This window comes from Spermophilus citellus (genome assembly GCF_964194105.1).
Source record: "Spermophilus citellus genome assembly, chromosome: 17".
NCBI lineage: Eukaryota > Metazoa > Chordata > Mammalia > Rodentia > Sciuridae > Spermophilus > Spermophilus citellus.
In genome coordinates this window covers 4689302-4713920 of record NC_138199.1, presented here as the reverse complement: position 1 = coordinate 4713920, position 24619 = coordinate 4689302, and the positions used below count along the sequence as shown (strand labels likewise).

The 24619-nt window shown below is 39.3% G+C and overlaps 1 protein-coding gene across 5 annotated transcripts in view; it reads left to right on the top strand.

The window, feature by feature from the left end:
• The window catches only part of PRPSAP2 (phosphoribosyl pyrophosphate synthetase associated protein 2), a 39170-nt gene that overhangs the window by 2062 nt on the left and 12489 nt on the right, over window positions 1-24619 (top strand). For 2 of the 5 annotated variants that reach the window (XM_081270103.1, XM_081270104.1), the window contains 7 exons: window positions 2791-2886; window positions 3138-3286; window positions 4181-4233; window positions 6920-6986; window positions 11360-11532; window positions 13144-13259; window positions 20494-20549. In XM_081270103.1, the coding sequence (XP_081126229.1) occupies window positions 3168-3286; window positions 4181-4233; window positions 6920-6986; window positions 11360-11532; window positions 13144-13259; window positions 20494-20549 (584 nt within the window). In that variant the 5' untranslated portion in view covers window positions 2791-2886; window positions 3138-3167. Of the gene's footprint in view, window positions 1-2790; window positions 2887-3137; window positions 3287-4180; window positions 4234-6919; window positions 6987-11359; window positions 11533-13143; window positions 13260-20493; window positions 20550-24619 lie in introns of those variants that run through there. The other 3 variants (XM_081270106.1, XM_081270105.1, XM_081270107.1) reach the window with 2 other exon arrangements.

The window sequence follows — 24619 nt, the reverse complement described above, 5'->3', positions numbered from 1 at the left end:
AGCTCTGCTGCCTGGACTTTAAATTCTGGTGGGGAAGGTTTTATACCAGGTTTCTATCCCTGTTTTCTGGAAGGTAAAGATTAAGGTCTAGGGATGTGCCCCAGAACTGGCAGCTAGTAACTGTGGAAGGCAATCCCAAGCCTTCACCCTCCTCCACTATCTGCAGATAGAGGAGTATTACAGAGTGGGAAAATTATATACTTCTGTGCCATCCTTGCTCATTTCCTATATGAATCATCACGCAGGGTCACGAATTAAAAAAAAAAGAATGGTTGATGTTGAAATGACTACTAGTCTGTCCACAGTAGGTGAACTCTTGCAGTGTGGTTTAATTCATGAAACTTAGCAGACTCAAAGCTCATTCAGAGAGGAGTGTGATTTCCACTTTAAAAGATGCAAAGATTCTCTGGAAAGGATGGGTTTTCACACATGCTGTCTTACACATTCTAGAATAGATTTAGGATAAACATAAAAGCAGTTGTAGCTTATAGGGGGAAAGTGAGAATGCTCTTTTTATTCTCCATTTCACGATAAAACCTTGTGCTACCGAGCCTCCTACCAGCCTGTCCTATCATTGTGTTTTTGAGGCTAGCCTTTAAAACTAGCCTATAAAACTAGTTTCATATTTGAAGATTAGAACTTCAGATACCATAGTCAGGGTGAGATAGGGCGTTTGAGCCATGTGAGATAAGGAAAGGCTTCAGGAAATATCAAGAGAAACTATCTTAAGATAAGGTGGGGGCTGTCCTGTGAACAAGGAATCTGATGTTTCCTGTAAATCTTCAAAGGACAAGAAGCAATGGATAGAGGGTGCAGGGAAAGGAGTCTCAGCATGTTCTGAGGAAGAATTTGAAATGATGAGCCCTTGGTGTAGTTCCTTGGCAAGAAACTACAGATGGGCTACTAACAGCAGATTGAATAGAAATGGTCTAAATTATTTATATAATATTTTTTGTATCTCTAAAATATTTTCATTCTGTTCCAAGTACTCTCAAGAACACTTTTGTACTTCTAGGAGCTTATTTGAAGGTTAGAAAGAAATATGGCCACCCCATACCTATTATTATATTTAATAGATATCCAAAGTGTTGAAAGTTATTTGCTGCGTATACATGTGTCCAATGTCCATGTGTTAAATCCTTGGCAGAAAATTTACAGTAACCCTGTGGGACCAGTTTTCTAATTTGCATGGATAAGGGAACTGAAGCTAAGAGGTCTTAAGTAACTTAACAAGGCCTCGCTGTCAATTAAGGGGAAGTGGAAGCTAAGATGCAAACATTAGTTTTGACTCAGAAGCCTAAATTTGTGACTTCTGAAGAAACAGTTTTGTTTGTTTCCTTCTAAACTTCTACCCTTTTTGTAAACAAACATCTCTGTTAGAGGACATCTAAGATCCCTTCCCATCCAGTGTTGGTGATGATGCAGTATTTCTTTCATTTATATTAACCTTTCTGATGGATTCTCATCCTTTGCAGATGCTGTGTTCTCTTGTAAAGCAGTGGTCAGCCACCCCACCCTTTTCTGTAAAAGACCAGATAATATTTAGGCTTTGTGGTTATGCCTAGCCTGTAGTTGCATCCCGGAGCAACTTTCAAACAAAGGAGCATGGCTTTGGAGGGACTTGATTTGGCTCCTGGCTGTATTTGCTGATCCCTGCTTGAAAGTCTTGGTAGACATCAGTGTTCCTCCTTGATCTCTTCAGGACTTTGATCATCCTGCATACAGGATATAGGCTTAAGATTAATTGCAATGTAGTCCCATATATATTCTGATTTGGAATCCTAGGCTGTCCTGATTGAAATGCCCCTAGAGGGCTCTTGGCTGGAGGTATACTTTCCTAGCCCTCTAGTGGGACTATGCACTGAGCTACCTGTGACCAGATGGTTCCATGGCATATGTGCACTATGAGAACTCTTCAGGATGGTGACCTGGCTAAAAGTGGCATGTTCACACCATGCAAGACTAGGCAGAGTTAGGAAGAACAGAATAGGTCTGTATTTTCTAACCCAGCTTGTCAAAATATACTGTTTGGTGAAAAAGTATAGATTTGTGCAATGATACCTTTTTGTGCTGGAACCATTGAATGTATGTTTTGTCTATATATTTTATAAGAGTCAGGCCTGTGAATGCATGGAAAAGGCCTGAGGTATCCAGGAACCCTCACTTCTGGGGGACAAGCCTGGTGTTGGGGCTGGTGATTTTTGCCTTAACTATGGTGTTGAAGATCTTGATAAGGAGGATGTGTTTGCATGTTACTTGCTTAATTAAAATTTAAGAATATCAAAAAGGATCAGCTGAGTTTCAGCCTGTTTATAATCACCAGCTGCCCCAAGTAAACATTCAATGGAAGAAGTGCTCTATGCTTTCTGGGAGAGGGTCCCCTCATGGCCTGCTGGATTATTGATAACTCCATGCAATGCGGCATCCTCATTACATAATAGGGACATGCAGCCCAGAATAAATGAGATGAGAAGCTCAGCTCTAATGACTTCTAGGCCAGAGGCCTTTTTACTTTTGTCCTGCTGCCTGTCAATTGGGAGGTCACTTAACTTTCCTTAGGGTTATTTTCTAGTCAGCCTCATGTTCCAGTTGAGGAAAAGGAAGATGACAAGATCAGTTTTATGCATGACTCGGGCATCTGGGAGGCAGCTAAAAGATCACAGGGAGATTTATGGGAAACAGGTTTTACAACAAAAGCTGGATGTAGATAGGTCATATATTTTTTGTTTAAGGATCGATCAGTGCACATCCTTGCTAATGGCTCTGCCATTTTTCTGTGTGTTAATCCAGGAGGAATTTTGTTGTCAGAGAATAAAAGGAGGTTGTCCATAATTGACTTTAAGCAGCAAACAGTAAAACACTGAGCTCTTCAGCTCCACCTTTCTTGTAAGTTCATCATTTATTCCCAGTGGTTGTGAAAATGAGTTTAAGTCTTTTGACTTATTTCCATCAATTTGGAACCCTAAAATTCAAATGAACTTTCTGTTTATCCATATATGTATATATCTCCCCTATAAAAGGCACCATTATGGTGAAAATTATTTTTTTTTCAGCAAAAGTTATTTGCTCTTTTTAAGAAATCTTTTCAGGTATATTTTATATCATATGGCAATTCTTGACATTTTACATCCTTCTAGGCTCAGAATTGGAAAACCAAGAAGGTTTTGATGTTTTGTGTGACGCCACCTGAATTAGAAACCAAGATGAACATAACCAAAGGAGGTCTGGTGCTGTTTTCAGCAAATTCTAATTCATCATGTATGGAGCTTTCAAAGAAGATTGCCGAGTGAGTTATAATTTTACCATTAAAATCTGTATTGATTGTGTGATATAAATTTGATAATCAGATTAGCAGTGATTGTCAAGCTTGAAAGCAGTTATGTTGTAGTTAATCTACATATTATCCATATAAACTAAAGCTAACCTTTATTTAAATTATCCCAATTCCCTACATATTTACTCCATTAAGTGCCTCATAAGTGCCAGGGATTGCATCGGGTGCTGTGTGCTCATAGGATTATTTTCATATAATGAAAAGTGAAATGTATAGTGAATAAGAATAGTTCACAGCTTATACTTCAGTGTAATTTTAGATATTTATTAAATGAACATTAAACCCCTGCTCTGTACAAGACCTTGGTCTAGCCATTGGGGGTTAGCAGGGAACAGACCAGTCAACTTTCTTACAAAGTTTACATTTTAGTTGAGAGCCAAAGATGGCAGTGAGAAAGTTGGAATGGGGCAGGTTGTACAACTTTAGCTTGGATGTACAAGTGTCTTAAACTGAGGGGATGATAAGTAAGTTGAGAAACCTGTAGGAGCCAACACATGGAGGTCTAAGGTTAGAGGCCTCCACGCAGAGGGAACAGCAGATTCCAAGGCCCTTTGGTGTGCAGGAGCAGGCATTGGTGTGTGTCAGGAACCTGGGCTGGAGGTCAGAGGGCAGCAGGAGTATAGGAGGCAAGACAGGCAGAGATGGACTGTATAGGCCTTGGCTAGACCTGGGAGGGGGTAAGAGGGCAGGAGGTGAACTCATAACAATTTAATATTGACTTCAAATTTTGTAATAAGAATAACTATTTTATTTTACTTTTATCAATTTATGATCATCCTTAAATAATAGAGATATTGAGTCTGTTCTATGACCTTCTCAGCTTTTCCCCCACTTTCTCTTCTCTAGGCGGCTGGGGGTGGAAATGGGCAAAGTGCAGGTTTACCAGGAACCTAACCGAGGTGAGCTATCTTGGTCATGTGTACCATTGATCTTTTGGGGGAATATGGCATGTTGGCTTAGTCCTTCATCCTCTACTATTGAGACAATTTGACTCAGTTGTCCGATTCTGTTAGCAAAAAGTCACTCAAGGTGGAAGAGAGTGATGTTTTAGTTCTCATTCGTACCAACTAGAGTCACATGTGGGTCTCAAATGCCAGTTTTAGAGTTTATTTAATAATAATTGCATAAATATATGAACCAGACAGTCAGATGAATGAAAACATTAGCTTTGCTGTTGGTTGAATTGACATCACTTTAGGCAGGATAAGCAAATCCTATGTGGCTCCAATTTCAGTTGGGTTTTTTAGTTTTTGTTCTTGTTCTTTTCCCCCAAAGACAGGGTCTTACTGGGCACAATGGCACATGCCATGTAATCCCAACTGCTTGGAACACTGAGCAAGAGTATCACAAGTTGGATGCCAGCCTGGACAATTTAGTGAGGCCCTGTCTCAAAAAATAAAAGGGCATGGGATGTAGCTCAGTGGTAGGTGCCCAGTATGGGGGCTATGGGGGTCGGGGGAGGGGAGGTGGGGAGTTGGAGTGTTCTTGCTGGCCTCAAACTCCTGGGCCCAAGCAGTCTCCTGCTTAAGCCTCCTGAGTAGCAGGGACTATAGACATATATTACCATGCCATTTTTCACCCTGGTGCTGGGGATGTAACCCAGAGCTTCCCATGTGCTAAGCATGCATCCTACCTCTGATACCCTTAGTTCCAAGTTAGTTATTCTTTATTTCCACTTAAGTTGCCATAGTTTAAACATCATAGGAAATACTTCTGCTAATTAATTTCTGCCACCAATAACCATCCCAATTTACAAAGAATGTGTTATTAGATATTGATAGTATATTTTTAAATGTTGGATATTTAAAATTATTCTAGCAAGAGTGATGTACAGCTTGCATGGGCTTGAGAGCACCTTATTCTTGGAAGGTTATTTAACCTTTCTAAATTGTAAACAATTATGGCTGTTTCAAGGATTAAATGGATAATCTGTGTCTAACACAGATCTTGGCACATGGTATGTACTCTGTAAATACTCATTCCGTTTCCTTTTCTACTACAGGATTTTGTCAAATATTTAAATATTACAAAGCTTTCAAGAGGCTTTGATAGAAAGGTACCCTTCTCCTCTTTCCTTATTGATCTCTCCAGTACTGCCTCCTTTTTCCTATCTCCTGAGACATCCCAGATGGCTTCAGTAGAGAAAAGTGCAGTTGAAGAAACAGTTTGAAGAGACATTCTAGGGGAGATTCTCCTGAAATGGGAACTGGATGAGGGAGGGCCAGAGGAAAGCCTCGCAGTGAAGACTCAAGGAGGCTGGTTCACTCTTCAAGCTTATGAGTGAAGGGAGGGAAGGTATTTAGTGTCTGTTGGGAAGGAAGGAAGGAAGTAACAATTATGTTTTTGTATTGTTACCAGATCTTGAAAACAGTTTAGGTGTGATATTCTGTACAAGGTCCCCAAAGTAGGAAAGTCAGGATTCAAACCCAGATTTCTGTGATTCTAACATTCATTTTCTCAGCATCATACCACATTCTCTTGTAAATCTGCATTCTGTTTTTTCCAACTTTTTTATTTCTTTGATGCAGTGCTGGGGACGGACCCCAGGACCTCACATGTGCTAAGCAAGTACTACCCTCCAGCCCTTTCCAATATTTTTAATAAAAATTTTCAAACATATGTGAAAGTTAAATTCTGACCCCATAAACGCCCACCCACCCATATGTATATCTACAACATAGAGTCAATAGTTAACATTTTGCCATCTGAATATGTATGTGTGGAATCATTTGAAAGTAAATTATAGACGTTGAGACACTTGGTGCTAGATACCTGACCACATATCTCCTGAGAATAAATTCTTTCTCCTGTGTAAAAATCATTACCACGGTCATATTTAAGAAATTAATAGTTCTTTATTCATGTAATATCACTCTATATTCAGATTTCCATAGTTTTCCTAAAGAACCTAGTGCTGAGGATGGGTCTCAGGGTCTCATATCTGCTAGCATGTGCTCTACCACTGAGCTATACCACCATCCCAACAGCTGTCATACCCCCCACAGACCAGGACTCTTAATTCAAGTGATGTGTGTTTTACATATCTTCAGTCTCTTCTAATCTCAAATGGTTTCCTCATGTTTTCTTTCTTTTTTTCTTCCTGTGACATTGACTGATGAAGAATTTGTCTTATAGAGATTTATCCAATTGTTCCCTTAATTACAAATGTTTTGAAAGTAGGGATATCAGATCTCATTTCTCTTTGCTGTCATAGCATATAATATCTTGTGCTTGCGTTCTCAGCTGATCCAGGTCAAAAGAATGTGTGTCATTTCCTGTACAGGTCCTAAGCTCAGCCTAGCACAGCTCTTACTGCTCACGTGTAAAGGCTGAGAAGCCTAGATGTACTTGTTTCAAGTCAGAAAGGTAATTCCCATTTAAGGCTGTCATGTAGCCGAGCCTATTAAAAAGCACAATTGATAGCATTCTGTTTATTATCTCTAGGAGCATCTAATGCCTAGTGAGTCTTTGTAAATAGTTGCAATTTTGATAGATAACAACACTGGGGTATGAAGCAGATACTTTGTATATTTTTGAAAATATAAACTCTTTGCCTTCTCCTCCTCTTTTTCCTCTTCCTGCCAGAAACCAGAGTACAGATTCAAGAGTCTGTGAGGGGGAAAGACGTTTTCATCATCCAGACTGTCTCAAAGTGAGTAGTTCTCCAGCAGTGGTGCTGGTGCCTTCTGGTTTCTGTTTGGGCACGAGTGTTTAAAGTTGACAGGAAAGGATAAGTTCAGATAGTCTTAAAATTGGTGTATCTTACTTTGCTAATTTTTCTATCATAATTGCTGACTTTTATATGTGTGTGTGTGTGTGTGTGTGTGTGTGTGTGTGTGTGTACGCGTTTATGCACACGTGTGCTTTTTAAGAGTCAGGGCTTTGCCATGTGGATAAAAGTGACCCCAAACTCCTGTGCTCAGTGGTCCTTCTGCCTTAGCCTCCTGAGTAGCTGAGACTACAGGAGCATACCACTGTATGCCACCTTTTCTCCGTTTTTGATGGGAGGAAATAAGCAAGTATTAGAGTGGAGGTTCGTAATGATAACAGAATGCATGAAGTTATTCGCAGGGAAGCATTTCTACTCCCACTTCTCCAAAAGCGCAAAACAGGTTAGGGAAGAGGGATTTTCTTATGTGGGATTCGTAAAGATTTTATTGTAGATAATTTAAATGTGGCCTCTTGGCCCACATTGGACGCCAATACATGTGTTCTAGAAATTGTGGAGTTACAGATGTATAAGCTGAGTGTAGAGAATTCAGTGAGGTTTTCTGTGCCACTTTGAATGAAGAGCCACTGTGGAAGACAGGGTGATCACATGGAGCCTTGTGCTTGTGCTTGCATTCTCAGCTGATCCAGGTCAAATGTGCATTTGTCCCCAGAGGTTCCCAGACACCTCCATGAATGGAAATTTTCCACTCAGAATGATTTTTTTTTTTTTTTGCTTTTTTAAAAAATGGCATGGCCATTCCTCCAATCCTGGGCTTCCCAGTTCAACAGTAGCTCCCCATTCCAGCTCAGTTCCCCTAGAATAAGGTCCCCCTGGGGTAGCCTGTAGCAACCACACTGCCCTGGGTGAGAGGGGAGAAGTATGATGGCTCCAGGTTATTCGTTCCAAACTCTGATAAGGAGCAGGGGCCCCAAGTGTCCCAGCTTTGGCCAGGCAGAGGGGCTACAGGTGGCCAGAAAGTGGCAGGTTCATCCACCCAGATCATGCCATCTTCATCCTACCCCGTCCTCTTTCTATAAGGGACACAAGGTATCCCACAATGACATAGGGATTATTTTGATCTGAGGACATCTGAGAAACAATAGATGAAAGATGAGGTCCTTCTCTGAACTCTCTTTATCTGCATAAGAGCAAAACTTCACAAAAGATTTCAGGTGTCATAATTCTTCCTAGAGTTGAATTTTCCAACCAGGGAGATTGACTTCTGTCCTAAGACTAGACAAGAAATCTTACCAATGTAAGAAACCACCTAATTATCACAAAACTGTACCCTTTCTCCTATGTGTTCTCCAGAGGGCCTGTTTGGTCTTTTCTTTTAAGAGCCTTTGTCTTCTTCCCTTTCGCTGCTCATATGGTATGGAAGCCCTAACTTCTAACCACTTCTTTTCTATGAATTCCTGCTTTTTTAATGCAAGAACCAAGGCCTCAGAACATTCTTAACATCTAGAAATCAGTTTGGAGACTGCATCATTTTTTAGCTCAGAGTCTGAAAATTGCTGCCTACCAAATTTAGTAATAGATATAAATATATACATACATACATACACACACACATAAAATAAATATGATAAACAGCAAAGAAAAGGAAGAACAGCCAAATTTCCCAGGAATTTAGTTTGGGAACACATATAAGTTTCACCTGAACTTTTACTGTCTTTGTCTTGATTTTGCTTCCTCAGGATGGTGTCACAAAACTCTTATCTGTTCCAGAAAGAGGAATGGCAAGGAAATGTCATTGCATCCCAATCCAGGGAGAGTGTATGTGCTATAAGAAAGTGAGAGAGTGGCTGTGGCTGGCCTTTATCAGGTGCCCTTGCTTCCTCTTCTGCTTAGACCTTCATGGTCCCCAGCAGAGCTGGGCATGAAGGCACCAAGTCTTGGTATCCTGTGCCACTCTCCTCTTTCCTCTTTCTGTGCCAGGGTGCTAGTGGAGGACTCACCTGTCCTGTACCCCACTGCAGCATCAGGGAGGGAAGGTGCAGGCATAGAGGGCTCATGCTGCTCTGGCTCCTGAGTGTCTGCAGCCCTCTGTCTCCTCAGAGACAATTTGGGTCTTTGTTGGATAAATACTGGAGGCTGTGTGGATTGTCCAGGAGAGACGTGGGAGCTGAAGTTCCAGTTGAATTAGAATTCAGGAAGGGTGACTGTTAATCCTTCCCATTTTCAAGTACTTCCATTTCTCTTCCTTTGCATATTTTTGTTTATTTCAACATTTTCGTCATCTGTCCCTGCCTTTTGTCAGCTTCTTATTCCCCCAGTCAAGACCACTGAGTATCCCCCAAATCTTCTTTCTACCTCTGCTTTACATTGTCCCATGAGTGCCACAGTTTGTGTTAAGTCAGGTCCTCAGTCTCATCCAGGTTATGACAAGCCTGGATGTCTCGTCTTCTTTCTGAAATCACATGGAGATTTGCTGGTGGCAGATATAGCCTCCACCTCATTTATATATTGATTGATTTTTTAGAGTCTTGCATTTTAGTCTCACGCATTGTAGGAGAGCACTGTACCCCTGAGCTGCAGCCCCAGCCCCTTCCTTCATTTTAGTACAGACTCCAGTGGCAGTTACCAGAAGTGTGAGACAGATTTTAGATGAAGAAAAGTCCATTAACTGAAGTTTTCCTGTGATTCAAGCAAGTTTCATCATTTGAATTGAGTGGTGGAAGCCCTGTTCCTTGTTGCTCCTGGTTCTGGATCATAGAGTGACTTTGTACTCACTGTCAGTTCCTCTATGCATCTTCCCACATAGAATGCTTCTGTGAAAATATGTTTTAATTCACCAGTTGTCAAACTTGTTATTCAATGATAACAGAAACTTACTTATCCAAATGTTCTGTGTTTCCATTCACTCATTAACCAGTATTTGTTGAACGTCTGTGATGTGTGAGTTCCCGTTACTGGTGTGTGAGGTGCCTTAATGATTGATTCAGGTAAAGATCCTTGTCTTGTGGGGTTAATATTCTAGTGGAGGGAGACATACAGAGAACTTGATAAATAAGTTATCCGGTATACTGAAAGTGATAAGCACTATGGAAAAAACAAACTGGTATAGGGCTGGGGTTGTGGCTCAGCGGTAGAGCACTCACCTAGCACATGTGAGGCCCTGGGTTTGATCCTCAGTACCACATAAAAACAAATAAACAAAATAAAGGTATTGCGTACAACTAAAAAAACCCAAAAAAACTGGTAAAGCAAGGAATCAGGAGGAATGGTAGTGAGAGGGTAGAAGGGCAGACAGGGTAAGTCTTGTCATGAAGGTAATGTTGGAGCAAAAACTGCACGAGGGGTGGGAGTGAGTCTGATAGAACCATCTAGAACCACGCGTTTTGTGGCAATGAGCAGCAGAGGGAGGACTGACCAGAATAGAGTGTGACTGGGCTGAGAAGGGGGCATGGAGCCAGGGGAAGGACAGGGGCTGATCATAATAAAGGAGTGTGGGAGCCACTGTGAGACCTTGGGCTTTGGCCATGGGCAGAAGAGGAGGTTGTCTCATGGTCCTGAGCAGAGGCCTGTGCCATCTAACTTCACTTTAAGGACAAGTTTCTCGGCATGGAGCATGGACTTCAGGGATATTCCAGGAGGGGCAGGCCATGGTCACCTAATGGGGTAGACAACTCTCCTAAGATGTACTGCAAAGTGGAGCAAAGAGTTGGGGCTTCAGAGAAGGTGGTTATGAATTGTAGTTTTAATGGAAGAAGGACCTGAATATTTACAAGCTGATGAGTATAAGCCAGGGGAGTGTGACAGATGATGGTGTAAACAGGGAGGGAGGATTGCTGGAGCAAGATCTTCCAGGAGCCAGGAGTGGGGGGGAGGGGGGAGTAGTGTGTAATTTTGGAGTTATCTCTGAGACCAGTACTCTGTCAGAAGACAGCTTCCATGGGAGCCTACCACCAGGTGCATCTGCACCATGCAAGTTGGCCTATGTTGTGCCATTAATCAGAGAGGAACTTTGCACACCAGAAATACTCCAAAATTAACTCTAATCCCTATTGCCTCTTGCCTGCTGAACAACGCTGGTGGGGGGGCGGGGAGAAACTAGAGTCATCAGTTGAGAGGAAATGTGGGGAGGGCTCATGGAGACACGAGAAGAGAAGACATCACTGGTTTCTGTGTTTTACACCTCAAGTCTTGGAACAGGGAGATAATAATGTTATTGTTATTATTTTGGTGTTGGGGATGGAGCCCAGGGCCTCAAGCATGCTAAGCATGCTCTACTAGTGAGCTACACCCCCAGATCAGGAGGGAAATCTTAAGTCTCACACCCCTCAATGGGATTTTCTGTGCCTGGGTTACAGGGATGTGAACACCACCATCATGGAACTCCTGATTATGGTGTACGCATGTAAGACCTCTTGTGCCAAGAGCATCATCGGTGTGATCCCCTACTTTCCTTACAGCAAACAGTGCAAGATGAGGAAAAGAGGCTCCATTGTCTCTAAATTATTGGCCTCCATGATGTGCAAAGCTGGTAAGAAAGGCAGATCCTTGACAACTGACTGGGAGCTTGGGAGTTTATTTTTACAGAAATCATTTCAAAGCATTCTCTTAAGCAAATGAGAATGCTGAACCGAGGAAAAACAGTGATGCTGCTTTTAAACCCCACTAGTTTGTGCAGTCTGTCCTTCTCCACAAGAGAGATATGCCAAGACCCCCAGTGATACCTGAAACAGTGAGTGCTAGTAAACTCTGTAGGCGCACTGCAGTACTGGGGCAGGAGATCTCACAACTGAGATGGCTACTAAGTGACTTCAGGTGGATAACATACGTAGCATAGATACACTGGATAATGGGATGATGTACCTCCTAAATAGGACAAAGCAGGATATCATGAGATTTCATAGTGTTATTCAGAACAATGTGCAATTTAAAATTTATGAATTGCTTACTTGTGGGATTTTCCATATAATCTTTTTGGACCATGAGTAACTAAAATCACAATAAGGGGACTAATAATGAGAAATTCTGCAGAGAATTATGTCTCCGACTCCCTAAAACATGGAGGTAATGAGAAAAACTTTTGTTTTCATTTTTTCCTAAAAACTTTGTTCAAATTTATATTGAAATGACATTAAACTTGTTTTGAAGGATGACAGTCGTTCTGAACCCTGCTATTTCTCTTAACACAGCAACTATTTGTATTTTAGCCTTTTCCCTTTCCAGGACAGGCATATTTTGCAAACAGTTTGTATTTTTTTGTGTTATGCATTCTTAGGTAGCATCCTAAATATGTCCACTTGTTTCTAAATATTCTACATAGTTTCCATTGTGTGTGTTTGTACATGTGCAAACACTTTCCTATATGTCCATGTGTGTGCTTGTGACTATATGATTATAAATTACATATCATAGAGCATTTGCACAAAGAGAAAGGAATTTAAAAATCTCCATATCACTGCATTTTAACACAGGTGCTTACCATAGAATATATTTTTTAGTGTACCATTCCAAAGAAGGCAAAAATGAAACAAACCCCAGGGACCTCGGCAGCATCTCCCCTTGAAAACACTGTAACAGGCACTGAAAAGAGGAGCAAAGGCTCCTCACTGAGTCTTTTGAGTCCACCCTTTCCTTCCAACCTTCCACCTGGAGGAACCACCAGGCTCTTTTTTTTTTTTTTTTTTTTTTTTTTTTTGCTCTTCTGGGCAAGTACTGCTTTTTAAATTTTTTCATATTGAATTTTCCCTATACTTTGCTGATTATCATTTCAGATATTCTTTAAAGATATAGTGAAGGTTTTTCATTTGTTCCATTTCCTGCTTGGTATAGTTTCTCTGTAGGCTTTGTTATGCTTATTAAGGAAAATACAAGGAGATAGATAGAACCACTCTCATAGAATTTTTAGATTCATTTCTCTATTACTATTATCTTTACTGTTTTGTACTTTAAATTTATTTAAAAATCATGCATCTCATAGTATCAAAAAATCTGAACCATAATGATGCTGGGGTTTTTTGATAGGAGAGTAACTTTTTCATGGTAACTTACTATATATAATATTTTATTTTACATGATACTAATTCCCTGTGGTGCAGCTAGTTTTACAACTATTTATGTGCTTGTATCTGCTTTATTTTTGAAGGTCTAACCCACCTCATTACTATGGATTTACACCAGAAGGAAATTCAGGGTTTCTTTAATATTCCTGTGGATAATTTAAGAGCTTCTCCCTTCCTATTACAGTATATTCAAGAAGAGGTGAGCCAACTTGAACTTTTTATTTTAATATTCTGGTAAAGGTATAGCTCTATTTCTTTGAGGTGTCCCTAAAGAATTAAAGTTTGTTGTATCCTGTTTAGTGATCTATTGTGGTTTACAATGCACTTCTGTATTTTAAAAAGTAATTTATCTCTTTTACTCATCTCTTAAAATTGCCTTTTCTTTTGGACCTCAAGTACCTAGAATTGGACTAGTCATTTATCATAACAGATAAGTTAATCTCATCTTTTGTCCACGTGTGATCTTGGCTCATTTGAATATCTCCATCTCTCCATTCTGTCTCTGTTCAGAGACAGAGTAGTTGACACCCATGATTGTAATTCCATCACCCAACAAGAAAACAAAAATTGGCTAGGTGCAGTGGCACACACCTGTAATCCCAGCAAGTTCTAGGCCTCGGCAACTCATCCAGACCCTGTCTCAAAATTTTATAAAAGGGGATGTAGCTTCGTGGTAAATCACCCTGGGTTAAATCCTCGGTACAAAAGAGAGAGAGAGAGAGAGGCGATAACCATCCCAGCCAGTAGTTCACATCTGCTGATATGATCTTTCTCTGCCCCATCCCACTGCCTCCTCCCACCCAGGGAACCATGGGCCCCGAATCTCCTGTCATTTTTCCTTGAATTTTCTTTTTACATAGTTTTAGTTCATATATCTAATGCTAAATTATATATGTAGGTTTACATTTTTAACTTTGACAAGAAGAAACTGTAATCTTTTGAGCGTTTCACTTGGTGTTATGTAGTAAGAAGTATGTACACAACTGGAACTCATCCCTGTTGTTGTACGTGCAGTTATCCATTTGACTACTAAGAAGTGCTCTTTGTGCAGCTGGATCTCAGCCTCGTTATCCTTTTCCATGAGTTGTTTGTAGGCTTTCCCTATCATAATTGTTCTCCTGTGAACATGCTCAACGTCTCCAGTGGTACACAAGCCACCTTGTATCTTAGTGAAATTTCAAAATTGCATGGGGTGTGGATGTTTGATTTTTCCAGAGCAGTTGTGCCAACTTATATTCCTACTAGCAATGAGATCGAAATCCTGTGGATCCATCTTTGCTTCAGTGCTTACGCTACCAAATTATAAACTCTTGTTAGTTGAATGCCTGTGATATGGAATCCTGTCATTTTGATGGATGGATCTGATGACTAATGAGGTTGAACATATATATCTTCAGATATTCTTCCTCCTCACTGAAAATGTGTTACATCCATTTATCTATTTAATAGTAGTTTCATTTGTGTGCTTCTTACTGAGTTGTAGGCATTCTTTGTTTCATTCTTGATTTGTTGGTATTTGTTTCCCTTAGATTTCTCAGTTTATAACTTATCCATCTTTTAGTTGTGTTTGGGGAATGTTGGAAGCAAATATATTAAGTATTTGTCTCACAAAGTGAATTTCACACAACATAAAATTAACCATTTAAACATAAAAATCAGTAGCACTTAGTTCATTCACAATATTGAGCAGCCACTGTTTCTATCTAATCCCAGTTCTTCATCACCCCAGAACACCCTGAACCCATTAAGTAACCCCATTTCACCTACCCACCCCTTTGCCCCCGTTGCCTGGCAACCACTAATCTGCTTCCTGTCTCCAGGGATTGCTTGTTCTAGAGATTTCATATAAATGGAATTATAGAGTTTATCCTCTTGTCTGGCTTCTTTCACTTAGCCAGGAATATGTGGTGGTTCTTACCATTTATTTCTGGTTATTTTTTGGTTATAGCCATCTTGGTGGGTGTGAAGTGATATTGTGATTTTGATTTGCATCCCCTAACAAGTAATGCCATTGAACTTGGTGAATACCAGACTCTATATTGGGTAGAAGATTTTCAAGTATTTCACCCATTCTGCAGATTGCCTCACTTTCCTGATAGTGTCCCTTGATGCACAAAAGTTTATAATTTTGATAAAGTTTGTTTAACTATTTTTTATTGATCTATTTCTTTTTTTTTTTCCCTCGAATACTAGGATCAAATTTATGGCGTTTGTTTGTTTGTTTGTTTGTTTGTTTTTTGAGACAGTGTCTCACTGTGTTGCCCAGGCTGGTAGTCTCAAACTCCTAGACCCAAGCAATCTATCCTCTTGCCTTGGCCTCCCCAGTACTGGGACTATAGTCATGTGGACTATAGGCATGTGTCCAGGTTTTATTATTACTTATGTTTTTGTTGTCTTTAAAAAATATATACTGTCAATCCAAGGTTATCAAGATATGTCCCTGTTTTCTAAACATCTCACAGTTCTAGCTCTTCGGTGTAAGTCTTAACCATTTTGAGTTATTCTTCATATATGTTGTGAGATGGGCATTCACACTCATTCTTTCGTATGTGGATATCCAATTGTCCAGCACCATTTATTAAAAATTATTCTTCTGCCCACTGAATGGCTTTAGCACCTTATGGTCAAAAATCAATTGACCATAGATGTTTGGTTTACCTGTGAACTCTGAAGTTGGTCTTTACGCTTCTCTTTTGCCAATACCACGCTCAGTTTTGATTCATATTGGGAATTAGGAGTTCCCCAATTTTGTTCTTTTTCAAGATTGTTTTGTCTCTTTAAAGCTTGTGCCTCCATATAAATTTGAGAACTAGCTTTTCTGTTTATGCAAATTAGCTTTTCTGTTTATCTCAATTTTTTTCTTTTTTATGTTGAAATCATTTGTTTATTCCAGGCAATATTAACAGGCCATTATTACCCTGGAAAATTCTAACTGATCCATTTGAATGACTCAAGGATTGAAAATAAACTACTAATCCTTGTTCCGTACCAATCTGTTACAGAAACATGTTGAGTTTTGTTCAAGTATTCATCGCAAAAATCAGGTTTGATTACCTGAATATTAGAATCACTGTCAATGAAACGTTCTTTGTTTCCAAAATATTTTATGAAAGAGCTCTAAATTCTATCATTTGGGTTACTAAAAGTAGGAAGATCAGAGGTGAAGCTCATTCGTTGCACCAGAATACCTGCAACGAAGTATGGTTTTCGTTTGTCTTAACCCTGTCAACCCACCTCTCTCCTAGCCCAGATTAAAACAAAGCAGAAGCAGTTATATTTTGAACAGATTATAACCAGAAAAATTCTATATAGAATAATTTTTCTAAAATCACTTTGCCTTTACTTCAAAGAAGAATGAAGGGAAGGGAGGGAGGGTGGGAATGGGAAAGACAGTAGAATGAATCAGACATAACTTTCCTATGTGCATACATGAATACATGACCAGTGTAATTCCACATCACGTACAATCACAAGAATAGGAAGTTACATTCCTTGTATGTATGATACGTCAAAATACACTCTACTGTCATGTATATCTAAAAATCGCAAATAATATAAATAAATAAATACGTAAATAAAATACATTGCCTTCACTTTGTAATTCACAATAGAGCTTCAAAACTTTCCCTACCCACCTTTCTCCACTGGATTCTTCCTATCTAAATGTATTTTAACAGCATTAGTTCTAGACTGTAATACAGAATCCATACATGACCTCACCTCCAGTATTACATCTGTTATTGAATTAAATTGGAAAGGAGATGTGAAGAATCTCCAAGAAGACGAAATCATTTAGGCCTCATGGTGACTTAACCTTGCTTGATTTGCAATCATAAGCCATATCTCAAATTTTGATGGGGATTGTATTAAATCTGTGAATCATTTTGGACAGTATTGCCATCTTAATATTTAATCTTCCACCTATGAGTACAAACATTTCTTTCCATGTATTTAGATATCAGTTTCTTCAGTGTATAAGTCTTTCACTTTCTAGCCTAAGTTAAATTTATTCCAAAGTTTGTTCGTTTTTGGATGTTACTGTAAGTAGAATTTTGTTTGTTTGTTGGAGTGTCCGTTGGTGGAATATAGGAACACTACTGATACTTGCATGTTGCTCTTGTACCCTGCAGTTCTGCAACATTCATTTTTTAGCTGTAGTAGTTTGTTGTGGGTTTTCAGGGGGTGGAGGTTGTATTCTTTATTGTTTTCTTCGTATGAGAACAGGTCACTTACAAATGGAATTAGTTTGACCTCTTCCTTTCCAATTTGAGTTTTTTTCATTTCCTTTTCATGCCTGATATTTCCAGGTAGAATTTTCAGTGCATTTTAAACACAAGTAGTGAAAGTGTTATTCTTGTTTCAATCATGAACTTAAGGGTAAACGCTTTCACTCACCATTGAGTCTGATGTTGGCTATGGGTTTTTCATAAATACTCTTTATCATATCAGGTAAATTCCCTGCAATTCCTGGTTTTTCTGAGTCTTCTATCATGAAAAGGTATTGGATTTGTCAAATGCTTTTTCTGTATTTAAATAATTTTACGTTTTCCTCCTTTATTAATTCTGTTTGTGTGTGTGTGTGTGTGTGTGTGTGCGCGTGTGCGAGCTCGCACTGAGAATCCCTTTATTTTGTTAATGTAGTGTATTAAATTTATTTTTCTCAAGTTGAACCACCCTTTCACTATTGGGTAAATCAGATTTGTGTAATTTTATTAGTCATATTTGTTATTCTTTGACATAAGAGCACTTTGTGACTTTTTACTTTAGAAGCCTTTTAAATTTTGGTTTGTATTGTACTTAAGATTTTTATTTTAGGAACTGTTTGTCTCACATGAATTATTTCTTCAGTAACTTTTCCAAATAACTTCCTTTTACAATACTATACTTAAAAGATAGCAGTTTATTGACCTCAAAAAAAACCACATTTTTACTATAAGATTTGGGGCCTTCCCTACATTCCAACTATCAGTTTAGGCCCTCATAGTGAAAATGACTCAAGAATTTTGGAAAGAGAAAAATCTGTAATAACTACTTACTTTATTTCATGTTGTATACCCCCAAAAAATTAAAGTGCTGATTCAGAAGATAATATAGACTATAATTTCTTCTCTCCTCCCATTTGTTTGTTGGTTTATTTTGGAGATGGGGTCTTGCTATGTTTCCCAGACTGGTCCCAAACTCCTAGGCTCAAATAACTGGTCTTCTTGCCTCACCCTCCTGGATAGCTGGGACCACAGGTGTGCACTACTATCCCTGCTGTGACTTGTTGTTTCTTTTGTTTGTGTTTGCATACTTATATGTAACATACGGAGAAAAGGCCTTGGCTCAGTCATCTCAGGTTGTTTTTCTTAAGCTGGCTTATTTCTACCATTCAACCAGCTCCTAAACTTCTCATTTACACCATAATGACTTCTTCCTCCTAGATTTCTTGTTCTTTCTCATCACAACTGTTCCTCCTTCAACTGTATGATTTCCTGTGTAACCTTGGAAGAGACAATAGGCATGTTTTGATTGGAGTCTTTTTATTTGTTTTACTAATGGTTTCCTTGGTATATCTTCTCTAGAGTAGGTTTTTGCTAGTTGATGATGTTTGATGAGATAAGGAAATACATGAGATCATTTCAAATGAATTCCAAAAAAATAAAGAAGTGCCCAAGTGAAAATATGTTTTTCTGCCTTCCTTCCTGAGAGCACGGGAAGAGCTAGGCTTTCCTGTGGATGCACTGATCCATGTGCTCATGACAGATGCACCTGTGTATCCTTATGTGAATCAATTTTTTGTTCATTTACAAAGTTTCTCATATGGTAGGCATCATACAGTGTGTTAGGTGTTATTACTGCTGATATTAAAACCGACTGGTATAATTGTGAGAACAAGAAAACACTGGAAGCCAGGCACAGTGGTACACGCTATAATCCTAGCAACATGGGGGACAAAGATAGGAGGATCACAAATTCTTGACAAGCTTGGGCAACTTAGACCCTGTCTTAAAAATGAAAAGGTCTGGAAATAACTCAATGGTAAAGCTCCTCTGGGTTCAATCTCTAGTACTACCAAAAAAAAAAAAGAAAGAAAGAAAGGAAAGGAAAGGAAACAATGGGAAGAACATAATTTGAAAATATTGCTAAGTTGAAGTTAGAAACAAACTGCAACTTATTTTCAAAACAGTTTATAAACTGGGCACAGGTGTAATCCCAGCGGCTTGAGAGGCTGAGGCAGGAGGATCTCAAGTTCAAAGCCAACCTTAGTAACAGTGAGGCGTTAAGCAATTCAGTAAGACCCTGTCTCTAAATAAAATACAAAATAGGTTTGGGGATGTGGCTCCGTGGTGGAGAGCCCCTGAGTTCAATCCCTGGTACAAAAATTTAAAAAAAAAATTTTTTTAATTTATCTTCTATGCACTTAGACCTTGAAAATGGGTACATCTTTGACTCTAATCATCACTACATCACTAGCACATATTACATCAGTTTTCAACATTAAAAAGATTTCAGGTAGGGTACCATAGCACATGCCTGTAATTCCAACAGTTTGGGAGACTGAGGCAGGAAGATTGCATGAAGATGATGTTTGATGAGACAAAGTCAACCTTGGCAACAAGTCTCACACTTGCTTCAGAATAAAAAATAGAAAAAAGGGCTGGGGACATAGTTCAGTGGTGAAGTTCCCATGAGTTTAGTCCCTCAGGAACCCCACCATAAGTGGGGTTGATACTTTAATTGGTTTTGTTAGTTTGCTTTTGGTTTTAGGCTCTTTTTAAAATAGTACAGGGCTGATTTTCCTTTCCCAAATTGGTTCATTCGGCAGGTAGTGACTACAGTATGTTGGAACAGTCATCTCTGGACCACAGTAATTTGAAATTTGACAGTTAACTTTGATTTGAATTGAGTGACTATCCTACTTGTACTGTGAAACTGCATGTAATTGGGAATCATGAGAGGATTTTCTGTTGACTTTATAGAAGCCTCTTTATATCAGTTATTTGTCGGTGTAAATATGTGAGCTAATCACTGATTATCCTATTTTTCTCTTAAAAGGAATCTCTGAGTCTCACACCTTAGTAGGTAGGAATTCCTTTAGTTTCCAAAAAAGACTTCGTTTTGAACTTCTCTTTTTGCAAAACTTCCAAGGAATCAGAGGACAGTTTGAGTCCTTTTTTTTTTTTTTTAAAGAGAGAGTGAGAGAGGGAGAGAGAGAAAGAGAGAGAGAGAATTTTAATATTTATTTTTTAGTTCTCGGCGGACACAACATCTTTGTTGGTATGTGGTGCTGAGAATCGAAAGCGGGCCGCACGCATGCCAGGCGAGCGCGCTACTGTTTGAGCCACATCCCCAGCCCCCAGTTTGAGTCTTTAGGAACCTTCTTTTTCACTGACTGTCAGCATGACCTCTTAGAGACATGGTGATAATCCCCAAACTCTTGTCTATCACAGATCCCAGATTACAGGAATGCAGTCATCGTGGCCAAGTCTCCAGCCTCGGCCAAGAGGTAGGTGGGACCTCATACCTGTCCTTGGTTTGGCTTCTGAGGATGGTTTTGATCAACTCCCAGGAGTTCCCAACCAGATGTCAGTAGTACCCCTAGAAACCCTTCTTTCTCTTCCATGTACTGATTTTAAGATTATCCTGCCAACTCAGTTTCTCCACCTCACCCCACCCATCCCAGCCTGTGACTGCCAGTCATATTTCTTGAGCAAAGCCATCCAGGTCTGGGGAATACTAATTAGCACCTCCTTCCCTTCCAGATGGGCAAGCACTTATGGGTCTTTAAGTCTGCCACTTAAAATACTGGTGAATATACCTTGTGGTTGTTTGCTGCCTCTTATTCAAAGAACTAAGTGATTTATTAACAGAACTGTATCCAGTTGAGAGGCCACTTGTTTGCACATGTTAAAAGGTAACGTTTTAAGAAACAAACACCCTGAGCTATACAGAGTGGGCAGCCCTGAGTCTGTACTGAGTTATGTTTAGCCTGCAGTAAGTGCTGAGTCAGGGCTATAGTACTTAAAATTGGATTTTGGATGACAGAATTTCGTGTGGCATTATTTTCTAGAGAAGCCAGTCCATTGGAGAGGGAAAGAACAAAAGCACAGGTAGGAATAAAGGCTTTTTTCCTTTAAAAAAAAAAAAAGGTCTTCTAAAATGATTTTCCAATTGAATATCTTATCTCTGTGGATCTATTGAGTCCTGTGGCGTGATAGAAGACATAAAGTACCTCCACACTGGGCCCAGGTGCTGTTAATATTAAAGAATGAGTGTGGTTCTTAGTAAGCCATGATTTCATAAATCTTACAGATAAGTTGTTTGATATTATCAATTAAGCCTGACAGTGTATACACTTAGTATATTTAAAAAAAAAATAAATTGGTGTTGGGCCAAAACAATTATGAGACCCCATTCTATGGCCTACCTCCTAACCATATCCAGGCCTGTGTCACCACCCCACATACCTTCTGTAAGCTTTATCATTGGGTCTTTTCTTGTCCATTTGATTAAGTTGTAGGAAATCTTGATGCATTTCAGAATATAAACATTTCAAATAGCTTTTCTAAACATTTGTTTAAAGGCTGATTTTTATTTATTTTTCTTTGATTTTCATGCTTCTGAGGAACACATGATATATAATTGTCCCTTGCTATCTGCAGGCGATTAGTTCCAGGACAGCCCTTTGATACCAAAATCCACAGATGCTCAAGTTCCTTATGTGAAATGGCATAGTATTTGAATACGACCTATGCTACATCCTCCTGTATTCTTTAAATTATGTCTGAATTACATATGGTTAAAACTTAATACAATGTAAATGCTATGTAAATAGTTAAAATAAATGACAAGAAAAAGTCTACATGTTCAGTACAGATGCATTTTTTTTTCCTCAAATGTTTTCAGTCCTTGATTGAGTCCATGGATGTGGATGTAGAACCTGTGGATACAGAGGGCGGACAGTAACCATTTTGAAGGTTACAGTTTGCTAGCATTTGATGCATTTACATGTTGTGCAACCACCACCTGCCTCCAATTATAAAACTTTTTCATCATCCCACAAAAACACCTTGTGCCCATTACACAATTATTCCCTGCCCTTACTTCCCTCCATCTCTGCCTGTTTCGATTTGCCTGTGCTGAATATTTCATAAATGGAATCTCAGTGCGTGGCCCTCTGTGACTGGCTTGTTTGACTCAGTATCTGTCCTCAAGGCTTGTTCACGTGGCCTGTGTCAGTGTTGCAGGCCTGATTTCCTTCATGGTATTCACAAGTCTGGGAGAGTTCCTGCTAAATGCTTTTCTGCCAAGCATCTGGTGGCTGCTGGGGACAGCAGCTATCAGTTCAGTTGAGGTCAAAACAGCTTTTTAATTTAATAGTTGTTTTTTGTTTGTTTTTTGGTGCTGGGGATAGAACCCAGGGCTTCCAGCATGCTAAGCACACACCCTACCACTAACCTACCACTAACTCCCAGTCACAGGTTATATTTTTAAACTCCTAAAATTATTTTTTAATATATTTTCTAGTTCTTTGCTGACACCTATTACTTTGCATAGGCTTTCTGATTTTTCCATTGCTTTCAAGCATGCCATAATTATTCCTTGTCGTGTTTGTGTGTGTGTGTGTGTATGTGGTGCTGGGGATTGAACCCAGGGCCTTGTGCATGGGAGGCAAGAATTCTATCAACTGAGCTATACCCCAGCCCCTGTCATATTATTTTGATGGAAGCTTTAAGTTGTCATCATATAATTCTAGCCTGTCTGTCCTCTTGGTGTTAGCATGTGTTAATTGGCTGATTTCATTCATGTTGAGATTTTCCTGACTTCTGGTGTGAGTGATTTTCTTTTAGAACCTGGATATTTGCATCTATCTTTATGTCTGGATCTTTTGTAAAACCTGATTTTTTGCTGATCTCTTATTGACTCTGGCAGAGAAAATGGTTGGGGAGGTTATGGGACTTGTTACTGGGTTGAGGAGAGAAGTTGAGGTTTCCCACCTGACCAGACAGATTGGGAAGGCCATTCTCCGCTGCTGAATGGGGGTGGAAGTTCAGGTTTTGCTGTCCACAGACACTGGCAGGCTGGGCACTCATTACCCTGAGGGGGATGCCAATCCCTTCATGAACTTCTCCTAAGCCAGAGCACTGAGACACAGGCTGCGAGTTATTCTGTGGTGTTTGGCTAGGAGGAGGCCCTTCTTTTCCACAGGTGGTCTCACTCACCAGGCTGCCCTTTTCTTAGTCCTCTGGCTGGAGAGTGGACTTTGGTTGGGGCTTCTGTGGTCTTTTGTTTGAAAAGCCAGTCTTAAAAGTGAAGGAGGAGCTAATCTATGTGGTACCAAACTTTCCTGCAGAGGCTGCCATTGTATTTGACTGAAGTTTTTTCCTCTAAGAATTTCTTTTAAAACTGGCTTGAATTTGTTTGTAGGAAGGGATTAGATGAGTACTAAATATATTTGTTCTTTTTTTTTTTTAAACATTGCTGGGGATTTAACCCAGAGCCTTGCATATATTAAGCAAGTGCTCCACCAGTTAGCCACATCCCCAGCCCCTGAATACTAAACCTTAAATTTTGGGATATTTAAAAATTTTTGGTAAATTTCTTCATTTGACTCACTTTTCCTAAATAGTTATTCTACACACACACACACACACTTTTATATTGATTATGTGGTACAGACCTGCTTCCATGAAGTCTTTATCATCCTTTTCTTAGAAATATAAATCAGATTCCTCATGGGTAGGACCAGACCAATGGATATTTACTTATATACAGTTGAGATTTTTTTAATACCACGGAAAGGTTAAACTACATGTGCTATGGTAAAAATGTTATGCTTTCTACTGAAAGAAGCAAAATTTAACTTTATCTTGAAGTAGAATGATTTAAGCCTGAAGTTGATTCCTTGACTTAACACTGTAACCAAGCTTTCTTTAGTGCACATAGGAAACCTGACAGAGGTGAGACTTCTGTCCCTCTAGAGGACAGGATTTTGCATTTTCCAGGGCTTTGCTCTTCATGTGTGTGGAAATGCCTTGGATGTGTCTTGTGTTGATAATACTGATGAGAATTTGGTATAATCTACATTTTTTCTTTTTTGTTTTTAGCTATTCTTGTAAACTGTTAGATAAGAGCATGTTTTGAATTTTTGGTGTTGGAAAACCAAAACTGGGAGAACTCATTGTGTCCTTAAGACGTGAATATTTGCTGTGTACTAGGTTGTTGGGGTTGGAAGACAAAGTGAAACCCAGTATTATGCTCAGGAATCTGGCAAGTTGGGGAGGTGGACATGCTGTGGCTGGGGACCTAATGAAGCAGGGCACAAGATAGTGAGGAGGAGGACATAGGTTAAGAGAAAAAATATAGAACATTATATGTCATAGTAAGACTAATTTTTTTAAGGAAAAATGGGGTTGGCTACATTGATATCAAACCAACTAGAGCAAAGAATATAGCTGAAAAAAGGGCTTAATTGTTCAAGAATTTGTGATAATCCTAAACATTATGAACTGGGAACATAGCTTCAAATGTATGAAGCCAACCTCAATAACTACAAGGAGAAATTGATTTGTCCAA